The 26,092-nt window shown below is 32.5% G+C and overlaps 1 protein-coding gene across 1 annotated transcript; it reads right to left on the bottom strand.

The window, feature by feature from the left end:
• Positions 1-2,068: 2,068 nt before the first annotated feature.
• Positions 2,069-17,709, bottom strand: LOC142642055 (uncharacterized). Its single transcript, XM_075816408.1, has 4 exons — positions 17,128-17,709; positions 5,471-5,542; positions 2,587-4,572; positions 2,069-2,424 (listed from the first exon to the last, which is right to left on the bottom strand). The coding sequence occupies exons 1-4, from the start codon at positions 17,684-17,686 to the stop codon at positions 2,069-2,071; spliced, it is 2,973 nt and encodes a 990-aa protein (XP_075672523.1). The 5' UTR covers positions 17,687-17,709.
• Between the last annotated feature and the right edge of the window lie 8,383 nt (positions 17,710-26,092).

The raw sequence follows: 26,092 nt of genomic DNA on the forward strand, positions 1-26,092 counted from the left end.
TTTCTAAAGTTCTTGGCAAGGTAAGCAATCTCTGTAGAAGAGAGTTCATCATCAAATCCATTCTCATCAACATCATTAACAGACTTAAGAGCTATTGATTTTGATTTGTTTGTTTTGGGCAGGTCTAGCTCATAGGACTGGAGAGATCCCACAAGCTCATCAATAGGGATGGAGTCCACATCCTTGCTTTCAGTAATGGCAGTCACTTTGGGTCTAAAGTCCTCAGTTAAGGATTTAAGAATCTTCCTAACAATCTTAGGTTGATCATAAATTTCACCCAAATTATAAGCAGAATTAACAATATCATTAAACTTAGCATAGAATTCATCAAAACACTCATCATTTGACATTCTAATGCTTTCAAATCTAGTAGTTAACTGTAGCAACTTATTAATTTTAACTGCCTTTGTACCTTCATGCACAGTTTGGAGAATATTTCATGCAGTATAAGCAACCTCAACATTTGAGATTCTCTTGAATTTCTCCATAGAAACAACATTAAAAATAGCATTCATGGATTTACTATTAAAATTATCTTCCTCTTTTTGAGATGTTGACCACTCACTAACAAGAGTAGTCAGTTTCTCCCATCCATATTCAACGAAGTTCCACACTCTCTCATCACTAGATTTTAGGATGGCTTTCATCCTTACTTTCCAGTAGGCACAGTTGTTCCCATCAAAGTGAAGAGGGATCACAAGAGAGTGACCATGTTCCATAACAATAAGGGTCAAGAATCAACTCTTAGATCAAGAGATCTAAACACAAGAGCTAACCTGCTTTGATACCACTTTTACATTTTTAGATCCCTTAACACAAGTTGTTTAACCTAGTTATTAAGCTAAGTGATTACTTAGATAAATTATTCAGTTTTAGGTTAACACAATAATATCATATCATGCAAATAATGCTGAAATATAAAGTACACCACAGTATGATGACCTAGGAAAACCTAACCGGTAAAAGACCTGGGGAGGATTTAACCTAGCTATCCTTAAGGTAAAAACAGATCCACTATGAAATAAGTGAAGTTTTTACAATAGAACTTAGATCATTAACATCCTATTGCTACCTCAAGTAGAAAACTTACTACCATGACCACGTGACAGCTCCGAGTCCATGAACTACTTCTTTTCTTGGCCTTTGCAACAACTACAAGTTCTCTTGCATGTGACTTTGAGACTCCACTCAAAGGTTTCAAATCTTCTTTAAAGTTCTTTATGCAGCAACTGAAGAGATCATCAAGTTTTTGACGCGAATCTTGATCTTGACAACTCTATGTGTGTGTATGAAGGTAAACACCTCTAGATCTCACATAAAGATTCAACACACAACTCTTTAAAGACTTCTAAAACGTAGCTAGGGTTTTTCCTTTTATACTTCAGACAAAACACTTAACCCTACACATCATATAGGCTTGGGCTGAATTAGAATTTCTGTAGAAAATTAAATCTACATGAGTTTCGATCAATTGAGTCTAATTTTCGATCGATTGAGTCTTGCAGATTTTGTCCAATAAATCCTGCAATCACTCGGTTCCAATTTTACATTAAATCACACTTTGGGCAAGCCTAAATTTAGACTCTATGTTTTGATCATGGTTTGCAACACAATACACATTGACGTTCTAATACAATAGTTCCTAAAGTCTTAAAACCTAACAAAAAGGTAAAATGTAGGAGAAATGTCGGAAAAAGTGTAACAATAATTTGGGGATTAATAAGTTGAAAAGAGTTAAAAATAAGAGAGAGAGAGAGAGAGAGAGAGAGAGAGAGAGAGAGAGAGAGAGAGAGAGGTGGATGATTTGGATGTTGATATGGCTCAACAGGAGCGTAGCAACAAAAAATGTTACACTTCAACTTATATATATATATATATATATATATATATTGGGTAAATTAATGCCTCTAATATATATAATTAATCATACATCCTTCAATATTACTATAAACACAAATTTCTTTGAGCTGCTCTGCTCCAACAAGTTTTTTAGGGGAGTAGCATAACTTACAAAATATAATTAGTGATACGAACAAAAAGGAAAAACTATAGACAAAATTCTCAGTTGTCAATCTTCTCCAACATCCTTTAGAAACTTCAATTTGATATTTTTAAGTGTTGTTACGACATCTCTCATGTTTGACCTCTCTTCAGGTGCCTCTGTTGAACAAGCCATAGCCAATTGCATAATGGACAACACACAATCCAGCTTAGCATTAAAATTCTCTTCACCTCTCTTCAGCAAATTAGAATCTATAACTTCGATTACTGAATAGGGTAGTGATTGTCTTACCCAACCTTTTAGGCTCATTTCTCCAGCAAACATTTCATTTGTGGGATTCTTTCTTGTGAATGTTTCCATTAACAAAATGCCATAACTATACACATCACCACGTGTGGAAATAATCCCTTGTGATCCATACTCTACAAGTTTGATTGAAATTTATTGTCAAAATGTATTAAATATCTATAATTGATGGTGAAAAGAAAAATGCTCAATGTGTTTCTAAGAAATCTTTGTGTGTGTGTGTGTGTGTGTGTGTGTTTTTGTAAAAGTAAAATTGAATTGGAAATTAGAAACATCACCTGGTGCCATGTAACCAATAGTGGCCAATGTCATGGTTTGTGTCATAGAGTCTTCATTGCCTAAGAATTTTGAAATGCCAAAGTCACTCACAAGTGCTACCATATCTTTGTTTAGGAGAATATTGCTTGGCTTCAAATCACAATGAACAACAGGTAAAGGACAACCATGATGGAGATACTCCAATGATGATGCAACATCTATCATCATGCTCAATCTTTCTAGCATATCCAAGAAGTGGTTATGAGAATACAACCACTTATGAAGGCTCCCCTTGGGCATGTACTCTAGTACCAAGGCTTTAAAATCATTGCTACTACAACTACTGATTATTTTCACAAGATTTCGATGGCGAATACTGCACAATACATCACATTCAGCTTCAAAACTCTTAAATCCTTCTTCTCTATTCAAATTAAAAACCTTTATTGCAACAGTAGTTCCATCTGAAAGTGTACCTTTGTACACTGATCCAAAACTCCCTTTCCCAACTAAGTTAGTTTCGCTAAATCCATTTGTTGCTTGTTCAAGTTCTAGATATGTTATTCTTCTCCATGCTGCTAGAGACAACAAATCCCCTTGACCTTTTAATTTTGCATCCCTCTTTTGCCCTTTCATTAAAACAAATATAAGAAATACTGCAAGTATTGCTGCTATCATTGCTGGGAGAATGTACCTCACAATAATTGTAGTGGTTGTCTTTGAACTTCTTTTACATGGTGGAACTTGCAGTTGGGGTGAACCACATAATGCTTGATTTCCCATGAATGATGATGCTGAGAATTGATTTCTAACACCTCTAGAAGGAATTTCACCTTGCAATCTATTAAAAGACACATTGAAATAGTTGAGGCATTTGAGTTCTATTAGAGACTTGGGAATTTCTCCTGAAAAGTTGTTATCAGATAAATCCAAGCGTTCCATGCTTATCAAATTACTAAATGACTGGGGAATAGGACCCTGGAATTTGTTATGTGCTAAAGAGAGGTTAACCAAAGAACATAGGCCTTTAATAGCATGAATTTCACCTGATAGTTTATTCCATGATAAGTCCATTTGTGTTACATGCTCCAGTTTCCCAACATCTAATGGTAGATAACCATTTAAAGAATTGGATGACAAGTTTATTCGCAGCATGTCTCTAAGACTCCAAAAGGATGAGGGTATGGAAGTCAGCTGGTTGGAATCCAAATACAGATTTCGAAGTGAAGAAAGACTTCCCCAACATGTTGGTATTGGTCCAAAGAGCTTATTTTGATTTAAATGTAAATCAACCAAGTTCCTCAAATGACAAATATCATTTGGGATTGACCCATGGATTCTATTGTTTTGAAGAAACAAACCTTGGAGATTACCCAGATTTCCAACTATAGTTGGAATAGGTCCAATCAATTCATTGTCTTCTAGGCTTAGGGTCATCAAATTGCTTAAATTACCAATCTCTCTTGGAATTATGCCCTTAATGTTGCAATTAAATGCTACAAATTGTTCAAGAGAAGTAGAAAAATTTCCTCTGAGAATTGGAAGGGTTCCATTCAGTGGGTTATTTGCTACCACTATACTTGTCAAATTTACGCAATTTGTCAAAGATGAAAGAAAACTCAATTCTAGAGTTGATGATTCTCTAGTCAAATGATTATTGACCAAGTTGAGCCTCTCCAAATGCCTTAAATTTCCCAAGGTATTAGGAATAGAGCCAAAGAAATAATTTGCACCCAACTCAAGTTCAGTGAGCATAGAAGCATTTGAGATAGAATTGGGGATTATTCCTTCTAGTCCATTATCCCATAAGTAAAGTACCTTAAGATTTGGAAGCCAATGACCTATGCTTGATGGAAGATTTCCTGAGAGCTGGTTCATGTATAGACTAATGGTTTCAATGTTTGAGCTGTTGAAGGTTGCATTTGGGATGTGACCGGTTAAGCTATTATTGGCCAAGGTTACTTCCGTTAGATTTGATAGAGTCACAATCTCCTGTGGTATTTCACCTGCCACAATAACTCGAAACAAATTCAAACCTCATTAGCCACCAAAATACCTCAAAGATTTTGGATTCTCTTCAAAATATTCATCCTAAATACTTGAGAAAAAATTATTACAACTACCATATAAAAAGGCTGCATCTATTATAACAATTTAAAAGTAAGTGTGTTTAAAAAAAAAACCCAGCTTTTTGCCATTCTCTCTCTCTCAAACACACACAAAAGTCCTTTCTATACAATAAGCAAATCAACAGAGTTCATCCAAATCAATCTTAGTAGATAATGAAAGAATAATCATTTTTTAGCCAGGGTGTAAAACCCGCCCTTGATACATTTCCTTTAACTGTATTACTTTTTAGTGTTTTCTACTTGCTCTATATTAGTGATCAGTTTTGGCTTGTTAAGCCTTTATTCAATTCGTTATGCAAACTTGATTCTCCACTTGTATGTTTATCTATAGGAATCACCATAAACAAACACATCAGTTTGTAATAAATATGTAGTAAGGCACTAAGACTTGTAAAGTTGTAATATGTATGGTACACTGGGTACACCTATAACTTCTCTAATTACTGTGGTCTTTATCAACCCACTACAACATGTGTATACAACATTCACTACCCGATTTAGATGAGAAAGTATTCCATAATTATCCGGTGTATTAAAAAATTTTCTTACAACAAAGTGAATCTCATGTACATGATCTATGGATTAGACTTCTTTTTTTGGTGAGAGGAGAGCATATAAAACACCATATACACTAAATAATTTCTAGCAAAAAATAAAATAAAAATCTACACACTAAATAATTGCACTTGATGGACCTTATTAGTTTTTGAAATTTCAAACATTCTTGAAGAAGAGAGGGAAGTAATATTTAAAATTGAAGTGGTTACCATCTTACCTGTGAAGTAGTTATCATCCAAGCGAATTATCTCAAGGGAAGTACAGTTTCCCAAACTTTTTGGAATCCTTCCTGCAAAATTTCATAATATATACAACAGATCAAGAGCTAGTAGGCTTAATTTAACTAGTGGTAGATCATGAGCTTTTATTTGGAAATTAAAATAATCAATTTTGAAGAAGGGTTAGTGACATATAGAAATGCGTCCTAATTACTCATAAGAAGCAAAACCAAAAAGAGAAAAAAAAAATAAAAGAAAAAAAAATGAAGAAGAGAAGAAGAGAGTAAAGGAAGAAAAGAAAGTAATACTTCCTTTGATGCATTCATTGGCTTAAAGCTCATATCTTCGTGATACCTGTTTAATTTATGTGGAAATCTTGGGAAACTTTATACTTTGAATTTTCAAATGATTTGTATTAATGTCACATTTTTTTTTCTACATTAAGTTGGGTCCATGGGCATCACCATTAGGACGGAGGAGATGCTAAATGAACCAATGGATAATTAATTTGTAGTTATGTCACGTAGGATTGAATTTTCTTTGAACTTTTATTGTTCAAATGATTTGTACTCATGTTGTGAATTTTTTTTTTCTCGGATAATCAATAAGATAAAATACATTCCAATTTTTTAAAATTAATATTCCATACCCAATTTTTCAAATAAATATTAACTCTCCTAATGTAGCCAAGAAAAAAAAATTACTTAACATGGTATATTATAACAATATTTCTCCTAATCTACTTGGCGAATTATACATGTCATTGTTTTTTAAAATAAATTCTCTTACACTGCTATATAGTTTTTGAAATTTTTCGCAATTTACTCGCCTTTTAATAATTCGAAATGAATCTAAGATATAAAAACACAAATAATGATACTTTATAGTTAATTCAAACGAAAAACATCATACAACATCTTAAAAAATCAAGGAGGCATACATAGAATATTTAAAATATTTTGAGTATATGATTATTAATATTTGTAAGTTAACTTATATTTTCATTTTACTTATAATTATTCAGATGATTTTTTTAATATCTTATATGTAAATTAATTTTCTAAGTTTATATATTGATTGATTGATTTTTTTTTACTATTTTGATCTATATATTTATATTCAAATTAAATTATGAAGTAGTTTAAGAGTCTGTTTGGATAGAACTTATTGCTGAAAAATGAAAACACTATAGCAAAATATTATTTAAATGTATGAATAGTGCAGTGAGACTCATTTTTAATGAAAAAGTTGCTAAATATTGAAAATTGTGGGTCTTGTGAACAGTGCATAGAGGCACTGTTCACAGTAAAAAGTCAACAAGTGCGGCTTGAAAAAAAAAAAAAAAACTGCAAAACGCGCTTGGGCTAAATGCAGACGCCAAAACGCACTATCCAAACACATTCTAAGTATAAAAATGATTATAATATACTAGGCTTGAAAAAAAATGGTGAAAGCCAAACATGAAAAAAAAGAAGAAGCTTACACTACAAGAAATCTGGGTTTAGGCGACGTTTTTAAAACGTCGCTAAAAACCCAAAAAAGTCACTATAGACACAAATAGTCTATAGCGACGTTTTCTTTTGCGACGTTCAAAAATGTCGCAATAGAGCCGTCACTATAAGTCTATTGCGACGTTTCGAAAAACGTCGCCATGTGTTCCTATTTAGTGGCGTTCAAAAACTTTTAGCGACGTTTTAGAAAACGTCACTAAATCATAAAATATTTTTGTACATAATGTAAGAAAATACATTTAGTGACGTTTGTAAAACGTCGATATAGGATTGACAATTTGCGACGTTTTAAAAAACGTCGCTAAAAAGGATTTCCTATTACTTTTTAGCGACGTTTTTAAAACGTCACTAAAACCTGCTCATTATAAATTTTTTAATTATTAAAAATACTATATAAACCTGCTTAAAATTCAACAATAACTAACATAATATTGTAATAGACCAAATATACCTATTGATCATTGATATTCCACAATAACAAATGTCCAAACTAACATATTAACCATAAATTCATATATACATATATATGTTTAATACCAATGCATGTATCATCTTGAATTGAACAAAGCACTTGTCTACCTACACTCACAAAAAAAAAGAAAAAAAAAAAAGAACCACCTAAACTATGACAATATTATAAACAAAGTTCAATACTACCAAAATAAATGTGGTTTAACAAACTACTTGTCTACCTACAAAAAAAAAAAAAAAAAAAACCCAAACTATGAAAATATTATAAACAATATACAATAGTTCCAAAATAATTGTGGTGGTTCAAAACAACTATGTAATAGCCCATGAAATCCTTAAAACAATGCATTTACCGCTATATGCTAGTTTCTTGATGGGATGAAGCCTACAATCTATAAGGAGTTAAAGATTAATGATCTAAACTGAAACCACCCTGAATACAAATTAAAAGTATCTAATAAGTTCATAAAGAAATCATTTTGATTAACAAAATGATAGTTGTTATTCTTAAAAAATTTTAACACCAAATACATTTCTATCCATATCTTCATTTACAAAACAAATTCAAAACCACATAGTTTTATAAACATGCAAGTAGGATTATACGTAATCTTAAATATACTAAACAGCCATATCAAGTCTATCAATATCCTCATTCACACAAATGGACTAAGTCTTAAAACTCTACAAACTTAAGTAAAAACTATGGAAGTAGAATTACCATAAACTTAAATATAATGCACAACATATTCAAAGCCACTTAGTTTCATAAATTTGCAAATAAGATAACATATAATCTTAAATATAAAAAACAAACCATATCAAGTCTATCAATATCCTCATTCACACAAATGAACTAAGTCTTAAAACTCTACAAACTTAAATAAAAACTATGGAAGTAGAATTACACATACACTTAGATATAATGCACAACATATTCAAAACCACTTAGTTTCATAAACATGCAAATAAGATTACACATAATCTTAAATATAATAAACAAACCATATCAAATCTATCTATATCATCATTCATATAAATGGACTAAGTCTTGAATCTCTACAAACTTAAGCAAAAATCATGGAGGTAGAATTACACATACACTTAAATATAGTGCACAACATATTTTTTTTTTTGATAAGTAAGAATGATATATATACGAAGGGTTACTCTATGCCTTAAAAAAAAAACACAGAGCAACCTAGGAGATACAAGAAAAAGAAAACAAAGAGAAACAAAGACAACAAGAAAATTAGAAAAGGAAAAGGGAGCAAAGAAAGGAAGGGAGGGAATCACTAGACGTGAGTCCCCACGCACGCGACCAATCAAAGAGAGTCCCACTAAAAAAAACAAGCAAACTCGTTCACTAGAGCTATCCAAATCCTCAAAAGTCCTCCGGTTACGCTCCTTCCAAATACACCAAAGGATGCAAAGCGGGACTAAATTCCAGATCTGAGATGAATGCTTCCCCAACCAATTCCACCAACCAAAAAGCATTTCAGGAATCGATCTAGGCATAACCCAGGCCACGCCAAAAGTTAGGAAAACAAAGCTCCATAACCGGTAGGCCATTTCACAATGAAGGAGAAGGTGATCTACCGTCTCTCCACTATGACGGCACATTATGCACCAATCCACAAAATCCAATCTCCTTAATCTCAGATTGTCTCCCGTTAGAATCTTATTCCAAGCTACACACCAAACAAAAAAAGAAACTCGCCTTGGGGCCTTTGCTCTCCAAATAGCTTTCCAAGGAAAGATAGTAGAAGGAGAATTTCTCAATTTATTGTAGTACGATCGGATATCAAAAGCTCCATTAGACTTCAATTTCCATCTCATCCGATCTCCAACATCCATAGCACAACATATTCAAAACCACATAGTTTCATAAACATACAAATAGGATTACACATAATCTTAAATATACTAAACAAATCATATCAAGTCTATCTATATCCTTATTCACACAAATGGACTAAGTCTTTTCTTTTGGGGGAGAAATGGACTAAGTCTTAAATCTTTACAAACTTGCAAAAACCAAGGAAATTGAATCCACCCAATACAATTATTTTAATCACAAATATAAAATGTTTACAAGTATTGAAAAAAAAAATCAACAAATATAACTTAGCCATATCCATTCAAATTTCCAAATATAATAAACACTCTTAATATCAATTGTAATGACCTTATAACACCATGCAAGCCACCCGCTTGCTCCAACACAACAATCCACCCAATACAATTATCAATATAATAATATAGAATGCTTATAAATATTGAAGTCCAATAAGTAATCAACAAACATAACTCAACAATATCCAAATTTTCAAAAAATTAAATAACTCTCAATATGAATGTAAACCACCTTATAACACCATGCAAACCACTCGCTTGCTCCAACATAACAATCCTTCCAATACAATTATCATAATTACAAATATAAAATGCTTACAAGTATTGAAGTCCAAAAAGTAATAAACAAATATAACTTAAAAAATATCCATCTAAATTTTCAAAAAATAATAAACACTTCTAATATGAATGTAAACCGTCTTATAGCATCATGCAAGCCACCCAATTTTATTACCAATTATTAGAGGGAGACAAAAATTTTATTGTTCAAGGAGTTGAGCCAAACTCAATTTGCTTGATAAGAAAACACCAGTTCTCACATTAATTGCGACAATGATCTCGTGGTCCATTAGGTTATTAGTGTCACATGGGAGATCTTGAAAAAAATATATAGCAAGTATGAGGTATGTTAATTTATTTAATAAATATGTTATCAAATTAATTTAATAATTATTTACAAGATAAATAAATATATTAAATTAGTAAAAATTGAAAATTTAACAAAAATAATCCAAATAAATATAAAAATTTATATTTCAAATATTTATTATATGTCATAAATTTCATAATGCAAATAGGTATATTAAATTCTAAGAAAACATAATTATGAAAATTAAAAAAAACATTAAATTTTAAGCATAATTGACAACCAAATATTTTCTTTTTTATGCCCCATTTAATGGTCAACCATTTGAGAATTATAAAATTAAAAAGAGAAAAAAAAAAAAAACTACAAGAGTGGGCAGACATTGGTTTGCACGCTCATTAAAATATGGGTTAAATCAATTTTAAGTGCTTGACAGCAAGCTTCAGTGGTTGATAGCAAAGCTACTAGAAGACTAGAGGTTTAGAGTTACCAAGCAGTCCGTGCAATACTACATCATCTACAAAGAACTGAAGAAGAACTAAAAGACTCTTTAACCCATAAGTTTTAATATTATTAGATGAGATCTTCAACCTCGAATATATAAAAAAAATTAAAAAAGATTTAAAACAGCTTTTGTCTTCCACTTTTTTCGTTAGAAACTCATTATAAAATTCATAGAATTTTGCTTTGAAATAGCGGCCCCCATTTTTCTATGATAAACAAATTAATGACACAAATTAGTTCAAAAACATTATAAGTGCATAGAAGAAAATGAAAACGTGTTTGTTTTAAGAAAAATGCTAAGGACACATACTTTTGCATAACTTTGACCATAACTTGTCACATGGCGAGTTGTGATTGGTTAGAATGTGTCCTCACATGGCCCACTAATACACTCAAACCAATCACAACTCACCATGTGGCAAGTTGTGGCACAAAATTGTGTAAAAGTGTGTCCCTAGCATTTCTCTTGTTATAAACTACTCAAATTGAACATTTAAACCACCAGTGCATTAAAACCAGTAGGTCAAGTCAGCTATTGAATTTCCAGAGTTTGATGTGCCTACCATTATGTGCAGTGACAACCTTCTTCATCCCAACAGCCAAACATGTGATGGGAGGTCGAGCACTTTTAGGAATGCTGTCAATGTGCAGTTTTATTGCCTATTTACATTTAAAAAGAGAGAGAGAGAGAGAGAGAGAGAGAGAGAGAGAGAGAGAGAGAGAGAGAGAGAGAGATGAAAAATTTAAGATCAGAACAATAGGTAATTTTGTAGACATCACAGCTTTTTCTATTTTATTAATTTTGTCTAACTTGTCCTCTTATCTACTTAAAGCTAAAATGTAAAGCTAAATCCTCATCAATTTGAGCTGAAATATCACTCATTTGGGGGTTACACTTATCACGTCATGAACTGTAAAGATAAATCCTCATCAAACTAATAAGCATTTTGTGACAGCAGGTCACACAAAAGTATCCAATTTATTCAGGACTTGGAAGTCTATTGTATTACTTTCAATGAAAATTTGCACTAGCAAATTTTGTGAATTCTTTAGATGAAGACACATTCATTACTTATCACTCCTTTTAAAAGATGCAATGCCATAGAAAGCATTGACAAATTGAAATTCACACTTCATGCTAAACACATTAACATAGTTATAAAAAAAATGATAAACACATCAACATGAATCCTCAAACTAATTTGCTGGAGTATGGTAGCATTCAGGTCAAGTTTCACATACACAAAGACATTCAAAGCATTGATTTATTAATGTTACCTTGCTCTCATCAAAATCAAAGTCAACTAGAGGAACTGTGTCTGGAACAAAATATTCTTCCACACATTTGTTGCTTTCAGGGACCGTAGATGCATTACCTAGCATCATTCACATGCAATAAGTTAACAGTATTAAGATGCAAAGCATAAAAAATAAAATAAAAAATCTACTCTCACCAAGGGAGAAACATAAAAGTTGACTAGTAATTATTAATTTATTACAATCCTTACCTTAAAGATGGCATTGTAGTTAGCAACATAGTATACATGGTACAATACCTTATCACCTTTGCCAGTAAGAATCAAGCCCATCTTCGTGGGGTACTGATTAAACCTAATAGAAGGCAAGGTTAGAAAAATAATATCCACCACCCAAGATTTTCCTATTCACACCTACACACACAATCCACATGTAACTTGTACAATTTTACATTAGAATAACAAGCATGGAATGCCTCTAGAGATATACCAAACTTTAACATTTTGATGCTCATCTAAAGGTATGTGGCAATCCTAACACAAAGTCCATGCTCATATCTTGACAAGGAAAAATCTAGCAAAGGTAGTGGGATATAAAGACTAGTGTTGCTTGTGATATTTGTCCAATTGCCATTTCAACATTTCCCAATTATCTTGGCAGTGTCTTGCTTAAGGCCGGGCAATTTAATTGACATTTTACTTTCTCAATTATCTTACGTTTATAGTCAAATCCAACTTATTTTCACCTCACTAAAATAAATAAAAAAATATTCCAAACTGACTACTAGCAAAAATAAAACACTCCTAACTACGTAAAATTCTTAAACCTTTATTATAATATTTGACAAATAATCAGCTTTTCCAAATGAGTATTTCTACAAAGCTTATCCAAGTCAACCACTGAACAAATCTATCAAATCTTACAACAAAACAAATAATAGCTATTTAAATATTGAATAACAATACAACATAAATATCAATAGAAGACCAAAAGATATCAATTTACTCTTTTTATTGAAAAAAAATTGTACCTTTCCTTGTCTGAGATGATGGTTTTATCGGCGGAAGTGGTGGAGGAGGAGAGCGGCTTTGAGGGAAAAACAGTGTTTTGAGAAAAATGGGTTTGAAGAAAGTAATAAGATGATGCGAGGTCTGAATCAGTGGAGGTCAACGACAGCCATGGTGGCGGCGGTGAGTGGTGGCTAGGGCAGATCGGCGGCTAGGCTAGGGTGAGGGCGGTGGTGTCGGCGGCGTGAGGGGAGAGTGAGAAGATGAGTTATGTGGAGAGAGAGGTGGTACACAAATGAACAAAGAAAAGAAAGACATGAAAGAAAAAAATAGTAGGAAAAGAAAATAGAAAAAGAAAAAAAAGTGGGAAATGAAAAGTTGGGCGAAACTTTGTGCGGGAGGAATGAAATTTCTAGGGGGGACATATAGCGACGTTTTCAAAACGTCGCTATATATATTTATTTCTTTACCTTTTCTTGCCAGGCACGGGGTTATTAATAACTACAGCGGCGTTTTAGACAAACGTCGCTATAAGCCAAATAAATGCCGCTGAAACTGTACTTTTTGTGACGTTTTAATAAACGCCGCTATTGTTCTGAGTTATAGCGACGTTTTTAAAAAAACGTCGCAAACGGTACACACTTTAGCGGCACTAGTCAGAAACGTCACAATATACAACTTATAACGGCAGATTTAAAAACGTCGCTAAAAAAAACGCCGCCTAAACCCAGATTTCTTGTAGTGTTACATCATCATTATATTATATGAGAAGAAGGAATACATTATTATTTTACCTCTATTGTATTGTATAATTACTCAAAACAATTGCTGCAAATATTATGGCCTTATCATGAAGTAGTCTCTATTGAATCTCAACAATAAAAAAAAGGGGGTAAAAAAAAAAAAAAAAAAAAGAAGGTTCCCTCCATTTTATGTGGATAAGGCCAGCGAAAAGTGGAAGCTTAAAGAACTAAAGAAGGTCAAGGATGTTGCTAATTGTGATTTATTTGTGATGTTAGTGAACACAGAAAAGGATGGAACTGCTTTTTCCACCCAGAAAAGAGTGTGTACGTAGTGCGCACTAGTGATTTAAAACTCATTGGTCAAATGCACATACCACCCTGACAATCACAAATTAAGAAACATATGACACTAGATTTATACTTTTCTTTTTTCTATTTAAAGTCCATACAGAGACTGGATCAGATCTCCATCTTTTCCTTTTGTAAATCTACTTTGAACTTTGAACAGCTATAATCCTTTAATTAATAAACCTATTAGGAATTATACTTTATTTTTCCTATAGATTTTCAACTTTGCTCATTGCTAAACAAGGACCTCATTGGGGTTGGCTTTATAGGCCCACTCAAAATAGTAAACTCTTCAGGCAAATATCTTAATCTAAATGCCCGGGAAATCATTACAAAAAATCCTCTGAAAAATTGCTTTTATTGGTAATTGATCAAATAAACTCCGACATAAGCATCATAAGCAACATTAAAACTTTATGAAATGTTTGAAAATGTGTGGGAAGCTATCAGCAAACACAAAGACACCAAAACTGGGTTACAAAAACTATGATCGAGGAAACCACTTCAAACCAAACAATTGAACTAACACTCACAAATTAAGAAGAAAAAAGAACAAATACAACACATAAAGAAGAATTGTCCATATGCAGATCTAGAGCAAAAATCATATTGATATCATTGACATTTTTACTACAAGCTAGAGAAAACAACCTTCTAAAATCACACAGAGTACTCTTTGAATCCCTTTTAGTGCATAAACAACCTCCATGAATCTTAACATTTATGTCATAACCTAGCTAGAGCAAACTAATTACAAATCACTTCTAGAAAACTAAAATCAATATGATTTTTCCCAATCCTCTAATTCCTAATTAAAAGAAAATGAAATTCTTTATTGTTTTCATCTTTTGGTTGGGACCATCTTCATACAGCTATGGCCAAAAGCCTTAACAAGGAGTTTGGGTATGTTCATTCATGAAAATGTGACTCTTAAGTATGATTTGTTGTTGCCTATGGATTTCACTAGAAAAATCACATTAAGAGGCAAAAGTAGCATGAGTTTAAAGTTACAGACCAATAATGAAAGAGCACATGAAGTATATTGCTGACGATGCAGAGAAGTTGTTGAAAGTGCAGGCTCAAGTTGTAGAAGTTAAAAATATTATGCTGAGTAATATTGACGAGGTAAACCATTGATGTTGAGTAAACCATGGATGCTTTTACCCAATACTGTGCATGTGCTCAAATCTGTTTTCAGGGTTATATGTATTCTGTTTTGACAATATGCTTCTATGGTTCTATGGTTCTATTTATATGCATTGCTCTAATGAGTGATGTCAGTATTTTTTTTTTCTTTTTCTTTTGAATAGAGAAAAAAGGTGAGGGGGTGGGGGGTTGGGTTCTGGAACTGTTTAGATTCAAAATGAATTATGTTGCCCTTTCCATGTAAACCAAACGACTAGGAGGATTAGATGTTCCTATGGGTTATCTCTTCATTGTACTCAGGAGGAAACTTTACAGATTGAAGCTATCCATCTAAAGAATGCAACCTTAGAATTGAGTATCTTTATTTTCCTGGTTTTAGGTGTTAATAAAGACAGTAAAATGCTTTTGTTAGTAAAAAGAGGACAATTTCTGGGGAAAATTTGTACCTTGGTCTGGGGTGTGATCTTTTTGTTATAGTTAAAATGACTGTTTTGATAGTGACAAGAGACTTGTAATTTAGTGGCATTGCTTTGTCATTTTTTTCTGCCATTCTATTCTATTTGAGATCATAATCACCTTAAACCTAAAATTTGGAAAAAAAAATTACTGTTACTCGAAACCCTAAACCCAAAATCGAAACCCTAAACCTAAAATCAAAACCCTAAACCTAAAATCGAAACCCCACAATCACAAAATTGAAACCCTACAATCACAAAAACGAAACCCTACAATCACAAAATCGAAACCCTAAACCTAAAATCAAAACCCTAAACCTAAAATCAAAACCCTAAAACAAAAATCAAAACAATCAATTTAAAAACTTACTGTTAGTTGGCCCTGTCAGTATCTTGAGTGAGATTGAGAGAGGGAGAGACCCAAGGCAGCGCCGGTGTGTACCATCGGTGGTGGAGCTTGGGTGCCTTAGGGGTTTTTTTGTTATTTTTTTGAGGGTAAGGCTTTTCGCCGCCGCCTCGGACTTCGGTGCGGGTGAGGGTGGAGGCGGTGCCGCGGCGCTTGCTCTGGAGGTCAGTGACGATGCCTTGGTGAACGACGGCGCGGGCGGTGTAGGGTGGGGCGGACTTGAGTTCAAGTTGGGTCTTGATTGAGGGAATTGGGTTTGAAGGTTTAGATAGAGCAAGGGCTGTTTTAGGTAAGCAGATTTTTTCATTTAATATTTATAGTAGGGTTTTTAGCCCCATTTTTTAAAACGCAACTTCAAGGATTCTTGAAGCCGCGTTTAAAAAACGCAGCTTCAGGGTTAACTATGGCTGCGTTTTTAATAAACGCGGCTTTAGGACATACCTAGAGCCGCGTTTTTAAAACGCGACTTCAAGACATATATTAAAAAATATATATATATATATATATTTCAGATGGGTCTGAAGCCGTGTTTTAAAAACGCGGCTTCAGCCCAATCCAGAAAAATGCGGCCATTGGTCCAAAAAACGCGGCTACAGAGTTGAGCTTGGGCTGCGTTTGTCACACGCGGCCATAATGTAGGTTCTGTGGGTGCGTTTTTTAGAAACGCGGCCCAAGTAGGGTCTTAGGCCGCGTTTTTACAAACGCGGCTGAAAAAAACGCGGCCTAAGACCCGCGTGTTTTGTAGTGAAAGGTGTAGGGTATATCAGAATGAGACCAATAATTTTTCGTATCTATTAAATTAATATACACGTTTTTCTTTTTCAGTGTTTGAATCTTAGGACTCTGTAACATTTACACGCTATGAAAAGACAAAGTTAAAATATATGCATGAGATATGTTCTTGAGATAAAAGTATAAGGACAAAATGTTGGGTACCATGATAATAAAATAATGAGCAATGCTGTGACATTGAAATTGATACAATTTACTCGTTACGTGGTAAGTTATGATAGGTAAAAACATATTCTTAACATTCTTCTAAAATAATTTTAGACAAAAAGTTGTAGATAGTGGAGGGTATCCAACCTGAAAGATAGTTTGTGCTGAGATGAAGTACTTTCAGTAACGATATATTGCCTAGAGATTCTGGAAGAGTACCATTAAATCTGTTGTTATAAGCATACAACACTTGAAGTTTAGGTAAGAACCCAAGCCACGATGGTAACATTCCAGAAAAGTTGTTCAATCCAAAGCTGACAACTTCCAACCGACGCAAAGAAGCTAACTCGTTGGGCAGAGAACCATGAAAATTGTTGTTTCTGAAGGATAAATGAGACAAGAATGTTAGTTTTCCCACTTGTGGTGCAATGGTTCCTGAAAGACCCATGTGAGAAAGATTCAAGGCAGTGACTCTAAGGTGTTTGGAACCACAAGTGATCCCAATCCAGTTGCAAACAGAGGTAGAGGTAGAGGTAGACCAATTGCTTGCCAAGGTTTTGTAAGGGTCATCAGTGATATGGGCTTTGAGAGCAAGGAGAGCTGATTGGTCTGTGGTGATGTTGGTCCTTACTGCCACAGCTGTGCTAGCCATTAAACAGTGTACCAACAACAACACAAAAAAGATGAAAAAGGAAGAAATCTCCATGAGTTTCTACTTTCTATCTGTCGGTTGATATGTGAGGCCTACTACTATTGTATCAAACAAGTGTGGCTGGATGATGTTTTTATACATGGAGATATCAACTGTTGTTGAATTACGAAGAAAAAGAAGAGGGTGACTAAATCAACATTCAATTTTTTTTGAAGTCTTCGTCTTTATAAGAAAAGGATAGGAAAAAAGACAACTTTTTGTTTGTTTGTTTTTTTTTTTTTTTTTTTTTTTTTTTTTTTGCTGGAAAGAAAGATGCATGTTACCTGCAACATAGTTCATGGCCCACATCGGTTTCTTATATTCATTTCCACGCCTCTTTTATTTATCTCTTGTGGTTAAGTTAAAACTTTCAATAGAGATTAGGATCAGTCATCATGCATGTACTGTTTGGTGGGACCAATGAAGAAAAAAAGAAACTAGACAACCAATTATGATCATGACTTTGACAACATATTTAAGTTTATAGATGATAGTAATAAAGATACACTTTTGTTCAATTATCAGATAGTTGATACATTATTGCACATTGTGATAACGTCTTTCAGACTTCAAATAGTTATTAGGTCCGACCCAACCCGGCCAATCAGACCAGTAATCCAGTGAACCAGTACCTTAGTCGATCTGGTTTCTTGACCGGACCATTTATGAAATAGACCTGGTAAAACCCAAAAAAAATCCCATAGTTTTTCCGAAACCTGTGCAACTCGAATGAGTTGATATGACCCATCCAGTTTTGTAGTTTTGAATAAAATTACCTTTTGTGTTCATTGCAGTATTGTTTTCTAAATTTGGAGCATAATGAAAACTAGAGATTTTATAATGAGGTTGATGCTTGAATTTTCAACACATATAGAGTTTCAAGTTTTGGCTTATGTTGTAATCTATGATATTAGTGCAACAAGTGAAATGTAGAATATGCATAGTATGACTTTGGCGTTTGAGATATACTTTTATTGCTATAATTTTAAGAAATAATGAAATATAATGTAATTAGATTTTTTTTAGCAAAGACTTGACTACAATTTTATGGAATTCTTTAATTTTATATTTTCTAGTGTTAATTTGTTATTGGTGAAACCTTAAGCTTAAATTATATTATAAGGTAGCTTGCTTTTTAGACTTAATTTAAATTAGTAATTTAGGCATGCCTCTTTTTTAATTTTCATATTTATTTTATGACTTCTCAAACTTGTTTGTATATTTATTTAATTTTTATTTAACTATATGGTTCAACCAATGACCTACTAGTTAAACTAGTAATTACTCAATAACCCGACTCTTATACCAGATTAACATCCAATCTATGTTTAATAACTATATAATACAAATGAATGATATTATTATTTATGCATAGTGTGCCAATTGTTATATGGTATCTTACATATATGGTAACCATTTGTAAGTAAAGTTTTTAGCGTACTGCTTCAATGATTGAGCTTTTACATATATAGAATTTTAGTTGAAAAGATATTTTTATATTTTGAGTGTTTTATACCAGATTAACATCCAATCTATGTTTAATAACTATATAATACAAATGAATGATATTATTATTTATGCATAGTGTGCCAATTGTTATATGGTATCTTACATATATGGTAACCATTTGTAAGTCAAGTTTTTAGTGTACTGCTTCAACGATTGAGCTTTACATATATAGAATTTTAGTTGAAAAGATATTTTTATATTTTGAGTGTTTGTTAGATTGTAATGGATATTATTTTAAAGTTTTGAATTAATTGATAACATATGTGATGATGTCAAAGATCACCAGTTGAGTTCCTTGTCTAAACCGTTTGATAGACCAAATGAAACCTACAATAAGACAAAGAACTCTAGTGGAATAATATCGGAGTGGTACCAGCCAAGCGCCTTTTGATGCTTAAGTCAAATAATTTGTAGATAGTGTAATGAATATAGAATGAGTGACATAATAGTTGTCGTACGTTTGCCTGACTTTGGAAGCTGGTTTATATAGTCTTTCTACAGGTTAGCCATTTGAGCCTTAATTGCTGTGTCATTATAATAGTTGTAACGCTCTTGGTAATTAATGGTCATACACGACCTTACCAACCATCGTTTGTACGTTTTCCTCCGTTGGTTACAAAAAAGGTTATTGATACTCTTAAATGTTGTGCTCATTGTCCATTACTATTGGGCGCCGATTGTTATTTTATTAATCAGTTTGAATAACTTTTTTTATATTGCATTAAGTGCTCAATTTCTTCTTTATTTATTTTTAGATATTATAGAATTTAAAAATATGATGTTAATCTTTATCATCAAACTAAAACACAAATTGATTTTTATTGTAGGCAAGGTTTAAGCCCTAGATTTTTCATTTGACCATAAAAAGTTTACCAATCAAACTAATTGAAACCCACAAAAACTAATTTCAAATTGTTAGTATTTTAACTTTGGTTCTGCTAACAAATTCCCCTTAGAGAATTTGTCAATTAACCATTTTAGGAAGTTTTTTTATACCACTTTTATAAGAAATATAAATAGCTATCAAAAAAATCAATTACATTTTTCTTTTCTTATAAAAATTGTCTTTTAAAAAAATCCTAAACCAATACCCTTAGGGGGGGGTATTCATTTACTTTTCCTTTTTAACTTTTTAATCTTTTTTAGAGAGAGAGAGAGACCAGTTGAACCTATATCATAGAAAAACCCCCCAAATTCAGTTTCATAAATTACAAGGAAAATATTTAAAATTTTATTTTATTTTAAATTTGGCCTATAAACTTGGTTGTAATCTTAGGCTACTATCAATAATAAGAAGATCATTGGCATGTATTCTTGTCATGTGCAATACAATATATGACTCATCAAACCACAATTAAGTGATTGTATACAATCATTTTAAGTGAGTCATGTACATTGCATATGATAGAAAGACATGTCATTCTCCTATTATTTGTAGCCCAAAGCTACAACCAAATATGTAACTAAACTTTATTCAATTTGTTTTATAACGAATTAAAGCAATAAACAACTATCCCACAAGTTCTCATGTGTGTGTGTGTGTGTGTGTGTGAGTGTGTGTGTGTGTGTGTGTGTGAGAGAGAGAGAGAGAGAGAGAGAGAGAGAGAGAGATGTAGGACAGAATCTACTATTTAATTTTTGTAATTTATCAATTTTGGTATTTTAAAGTAATTTTTATTATTTTAGTTTTAGGGCATTTACTTCATTGTTTTTGTTTTGGGGGGCTTTTAATGTTGTTTAGTCAAATAAGAGTTTTGTGTGTTTTCCTAGACGCCGTAGGCTTTCTTTTTACTATTTAAACGTATTGTAGCCTTCAAAGGCAATTCAATTTTTAGATTAAGAAAATTTAGACTTTGTCTATTTTTTTCTCTAACATATTCCAAAAAATTATCATCTTGTGGATTCAATGGACTTGTCGTGGATTCGAGGTTTACTACCATAAATTAATAGTTTAATTTCTATTTCATCTAAGAAAGCATTGCGTGTACTTTCTTTAAGCTTTCACGATATCAATCTGTGTATTAAAAACTCAAAATTTTAAACATAATTATTTTATATATATATACTTTAATTAAATTTAAATTTTATTCTATATTTAAACCATTGTACTGTTAATGAATGTAAAGTCCTTATTTTCATTAGATTAAAATTGTGACAAAGTTTTTCTTCTATATATTTTAGTGTGTATTTTTTGGCTAAAATGTATTTGAGTAGAAAGTATTTGAGCCTAGTCAAACTGTGGTTATATAAAGTTGTTCATGTGACCTTGCACCCTTCATGCCCACTAGTGACACGGGACATATTAGGATGAGGGCTACCAAAGAAAGGTTGCTGCGACCTCCTCACACTACAAAAAATGCGTTTTTGGGCCGCGTTTTTTAGTCGCGTTTTTGTAAAACGCAGCTACAGACAGGGATTTTGAATCGCGTTTATGAAAAACGCAGCTCCAGGGAAAAAGTATAGCCGCGTTTACTAAACGCAGCTATAGACCCGGTTTAAAGCCGCGTTCTTGGGTGTTGAGGCTGTGTTTGGCTGCGTAGGACTTAAGCCGCATTTTAGAAACACGGCTCCAGGGATTTTTTTATTTTTTTTTTCATTATTTCTGGAGCTGCGTTTAAAAAACGCAACTCCAGATATGTTGAAGCTGCATTTCATTAAATGCAGCTCCAGACATGTTGAAGCCGCGTTTGATTAAACACAGCTCCAGACATATTGAAGCTATGTTTGATTAAACGCAGCTCATACATGTCTGGAGCTGCGGTTAATTAAATGCGGCCTAACATTTAGTATAAATAAAAATAATAAAAAAAAAATTCATAAATCATCCCTAAATCAGATCGCTCTCAACGCTAAATCATCTCCACCCGCTCCTCCATCGACTCCTTCCTGCTCTCTCTCACTCACTTGACCAAACCTGACTCCTTCCTCTTTTTCCCTCCTCTCATTTTGAAGCTCTTCTTCGGCCTCACCGACTCCTCTTCCAAACCCAACCCATCCAACAGCCTCCCTCGTCTTTCAATCTCTGCCATCGATCGGCTCTCCCTCGTCAAATACATCTCCCTCCTCTCTCCAGTCTTTCAATCTTCGCCATCGATCGGATCACAACCTACCAGGTCGGGACTAGCATACAAACATAATGATTTTTTTTTTCCTGAACATCTTTTTTAACCTTTACACCTAATCCATGACTCACACCTTGTGCATGCTGGACGTGGTTAGAGATTAGTAATCTCATCCAATGCACGGACTAAAAATTCTATAAAAAAGAAAAATATATTTTAAAAACACTATAATACAGTTTGTTGTTTGTAGATTTCATTATCAATTATATTAATTTTCAATTAAATTTAAATTTCTCAAAACTTAGCTAGTTGAAGTTTGCCCAACCTAAACTATAGTTGAAGTAGAATTTCAAAGAGAAAATAGCTGTTTAATGCAACCACAACTTTTAATTTTTAAACCCAACTTTTATTGTATATTATATGTTTTCGTGAAATTCTAAAACCACTTGTCTAGATTCATAGAGCGATATATGTTGGCTATAACTAAACTTAAAAAAAAAAAAAAAATTCCTTGGTGGAAAATAATCATATATTACTTTCCAATTTAGATAGTCGCCTCCGAGTGTCCGACAAGTCATGCTTTTCTTTTTCTTTTAATCAAAACGTCCATGTGCATGGGTTTACTTCGTCAAAAGAAGGAATATGATAAAGCTAACTTGTGTTTATATTATAGAACTTTATCGTAGTCTCCTACCAATTGAACAATCTAAAATAAAGTACTGTAGCCCCCAGATGGTAAACGGACGTGATTTTCCAATTCAAGAGGAAAAGTAGCATACTTTTCCTCTCCTTGACTTCTTCTACATGCAGAGTTTCGGTTCAATAAAGCTAGTTCCATGCGATTCACGAAGCCTTGGACCAAAACAAGCCGACCTCAAATCTAGAATTCTCTTGAAAATCAAGTGGAAAAGTGCCCCAAATGGAAACAATTGCTCCCTAGAAAAAGGAAATAATTAATTTACATCGCATTATCAATGTAAAATTTACATTATAGACTAAATTAATGTGTACAAAGTTGTACACTTTAATGCAAGTGTATACAATATTGTACACATTTTGCAATATTGTAGGCATTTTTTTTTTTTTTTATGGGAGACATTTGTTTTGTTTACAATGTAAATCTTATTTTAATGTCTACAATGTAAATCTTTGACTGTATAATGTGAATAAATAATTGTCCCTACAAAAATTCAGCAATCAATGTTATCAATCAACGCAACAATCAATGGTGGCAATCAATGCAATAATCATGGAGAAAATGGGCTTCTGCCCTTTTTTTTTTTTTTTTTTTTTTTAAAATCCAGCATTTTATCCTATTTCTCAAACTTATTAGAAAAATGTCCCTATTTTGAAAATTAATTTTCTCAAAATCGAGTTTCAATGTAAAACTCTATTTGTAGAAAATCAAGTTTAAAATGCTACTATAGGAGTCCTTGAATGCAACTATAGGTATGGGGCAATCAAACTTAAAAAAATAAATAAAAATAATAATAATAATAAAATAAAATAAAATAAAATAAAATTGCATGGATAAACTTGAGTTCCATTTAAAATGCCACTATAGGGCTTTAAAACGCCCCATACTCAATTTTCTACAAATTGAGTTTTACATTGAAACTCAATTTTGAGAAAATCGAGTTTCAAAATAGGAACATTTCCCTAATTAGTTTTGAAAATGGGGCAAAACGTTGTCTTTTTTTTTTTTTTTTTTTGCACGAAAAAGACCTTTGCCCATTTTGGCCCAATAATCATGGTTGTTGACAATGCATATTGACATGTGTTGACACAGCCTAAGGTGATGACAAGTCACTATTGATGTGGTATAGTGTTTCATGGTAGCATGATGGAAATTTATTGGGTGCTATGGGAGTATACTCTCTCTCTTTCACATAAAGGTGGATCCCATAATGCCAATCAATCCAATAATCATGGTTGTTGACAATGCATATTGACATATGTTGACACAGCCTAAGATGACGACAAGTCATTATTGACGTGGCATAGTGTTATCGTGGTAACATGATGGAAATTTATTGGATGCTATGGGAGTATACTCCCTCTCTCTCACATAATTAAGGGTGGGCCCCATGGTAGATGTAGTCCATTTCTTTGTGTGAGAGAGAGAGTATTCTCCGAGAGTACTCAATAATAGCCTTTGGGTGGAATCCATTTCTATGTGATAGAGCTTGGTCATGACATGTGGCATGTAATGCGTTTAATTGATGGCTAGTATGTATGTAGGAATTTATCAAAAAAAAAATATATATAGTATGTATGTAGGCAGTGCGTGAGCACATTATGCCAAACATCAACATGTGTTTAAGCGATTATAAAACAAACAATCTAAAAAAAGTTTATTGTTACTGATGATTTTCACAAACCATAAAACGTCTAGAATCTTACTTATGCAACAACCATAGTTAATTAGTGAACCGTCTAAATCAGTTCTTTTCATAACGTATAGGTAAATAATTGAATCCGAATTCTTAATCATAAAGTATAGTGTGCTTTTTATAAAGTACCTATTTTGTTTCTTTGCTTTATTTTCTTTTTTAGATGAATATCTTATTCTTTTTATAAAGTATATATCGGGTAAATAATTGAACCAAATTATTTTAAATTTCATGTATTGAATTTGAGAGAGAGACCTAATCACAGATTAAAATATCGTTAAAACATTAAAAGTCTTGTAAATGAACTATCAATTTGTCACATACTGTGTTTCAAATAGAGATATCTAAGATTTTAATATATTCTTATTTCATGTTATAACTATTAATTAAAAAATAATAATAATCATCGGTGAAACACCAATAGCAATAATCAAGATATTCGATCTCGGTTTTGTTAATTAAAAACAATGCAATGTCATAAAATATGGTTCAGAATTTAGACACATATTGGGAATATATTGTGTTTAAAGTAAAATATGAAAAACATATTGAAATACCTGAAATTTCTCAAAAAGAATGTGCAAATAAAAAAAATTGAAAATTGAAAATGTATCAAAAATTTAAAAATCGATCACTAAAATGGTTTCAACCAGTGACCACTCAGTTTTCTTTTCTTTTCTTTTTTTTAATTAAAGAAAAACTAAAAACTTTTTTTTTTTCTTTTCTTTTTTAATCATCCTAATTTCTTGTGTTCTTGTTGTTGTCCCTTGTTTAACGTTCCAAAGTAGAAAAGTTTCATGGTCAAGTTGTATTATGAACACATTCTAAATCTCTCTTCAAAATAATTCAAGATGCCAAAGGCACAAAGATTATTGTCGACTTTTAGGTTTAGCAAGAGGAGACCCCGTCTACTCACGTGTTGCATGCCTCTAGTTGTCTTATCATTTAGGAAAGCAAAAAATAAGAAGGAAATTTTACCCAAAAGACACGTAAACATATTCACACGTGTGAAGCCAAGAGGCCAAATATCAACTCATGGCATTTGTTTTTTTTAGAGAAATTTTCAACCTATGGCGTCTACTCTAGATGATAATTCTTTATCATCAAACTCAGACATCAATTAGTTTTTGGTGTAGATGAGGAACTCGTGACATTTTATTCCTTATGATCCTATCACTTTTCCAAGATTAATTCCTTTTGAATTTTCTATCCAATAAGATTTCATCATTTAAGTTTTTTTTTATTATTATTATTTTTAGAAACAAACACACACAATAGAGACAGAAAAGGGATTTCCATCATTTAAGTTGATGACTCTTGAACACATTATTAATACCTTTTTTTTTTTTGGAGACATCACATGTATGTTGTTGTAGAAAGATAGTACATTGCAATTCAAAAAGTGCTCAGAGGTTTAAGGTAGTGAAGTTCAAATTGTATGGTCAACAAAACACACA

The sequence above is a fragment of the Castanea sativa genome, chromosome 7 (genome assembly GCF_040712315.1).
Source record: "Castanea sativa cultivar Marrone di Chiusa Pesio chromosome 7, ASM4071231v1".
Lineage (NCBI taxonomy): Eukaryota > Viridiplantae > Streptophyta > Magnoliopsida > Fagales > Fagaceae > Castanea > Castanea sativa.

Coding starts and splice junctions, on each gene's coding strand:
- LOC142642055 (XM_075816408.1), bottom strand. CDS start 17,686: ATGGAGATTTCTTCCTTTTTCATCTTTTTTGTGTTGTTGTTGGTACAC. Junction 5,543..17,127: donor CAGCACAAACTATCTTTCAG/GTTGGATACCCT, acceptor GAAATTTTGCAG/GAAGGATTCCAAAAAGTTTG. Junction 2,425..2,586: donor TATTGGTTACATGGCACCAG/GTGATGTTTCTA, acceptor TCAAACTTGTAG/AGTATGGATCACAAGGGATT.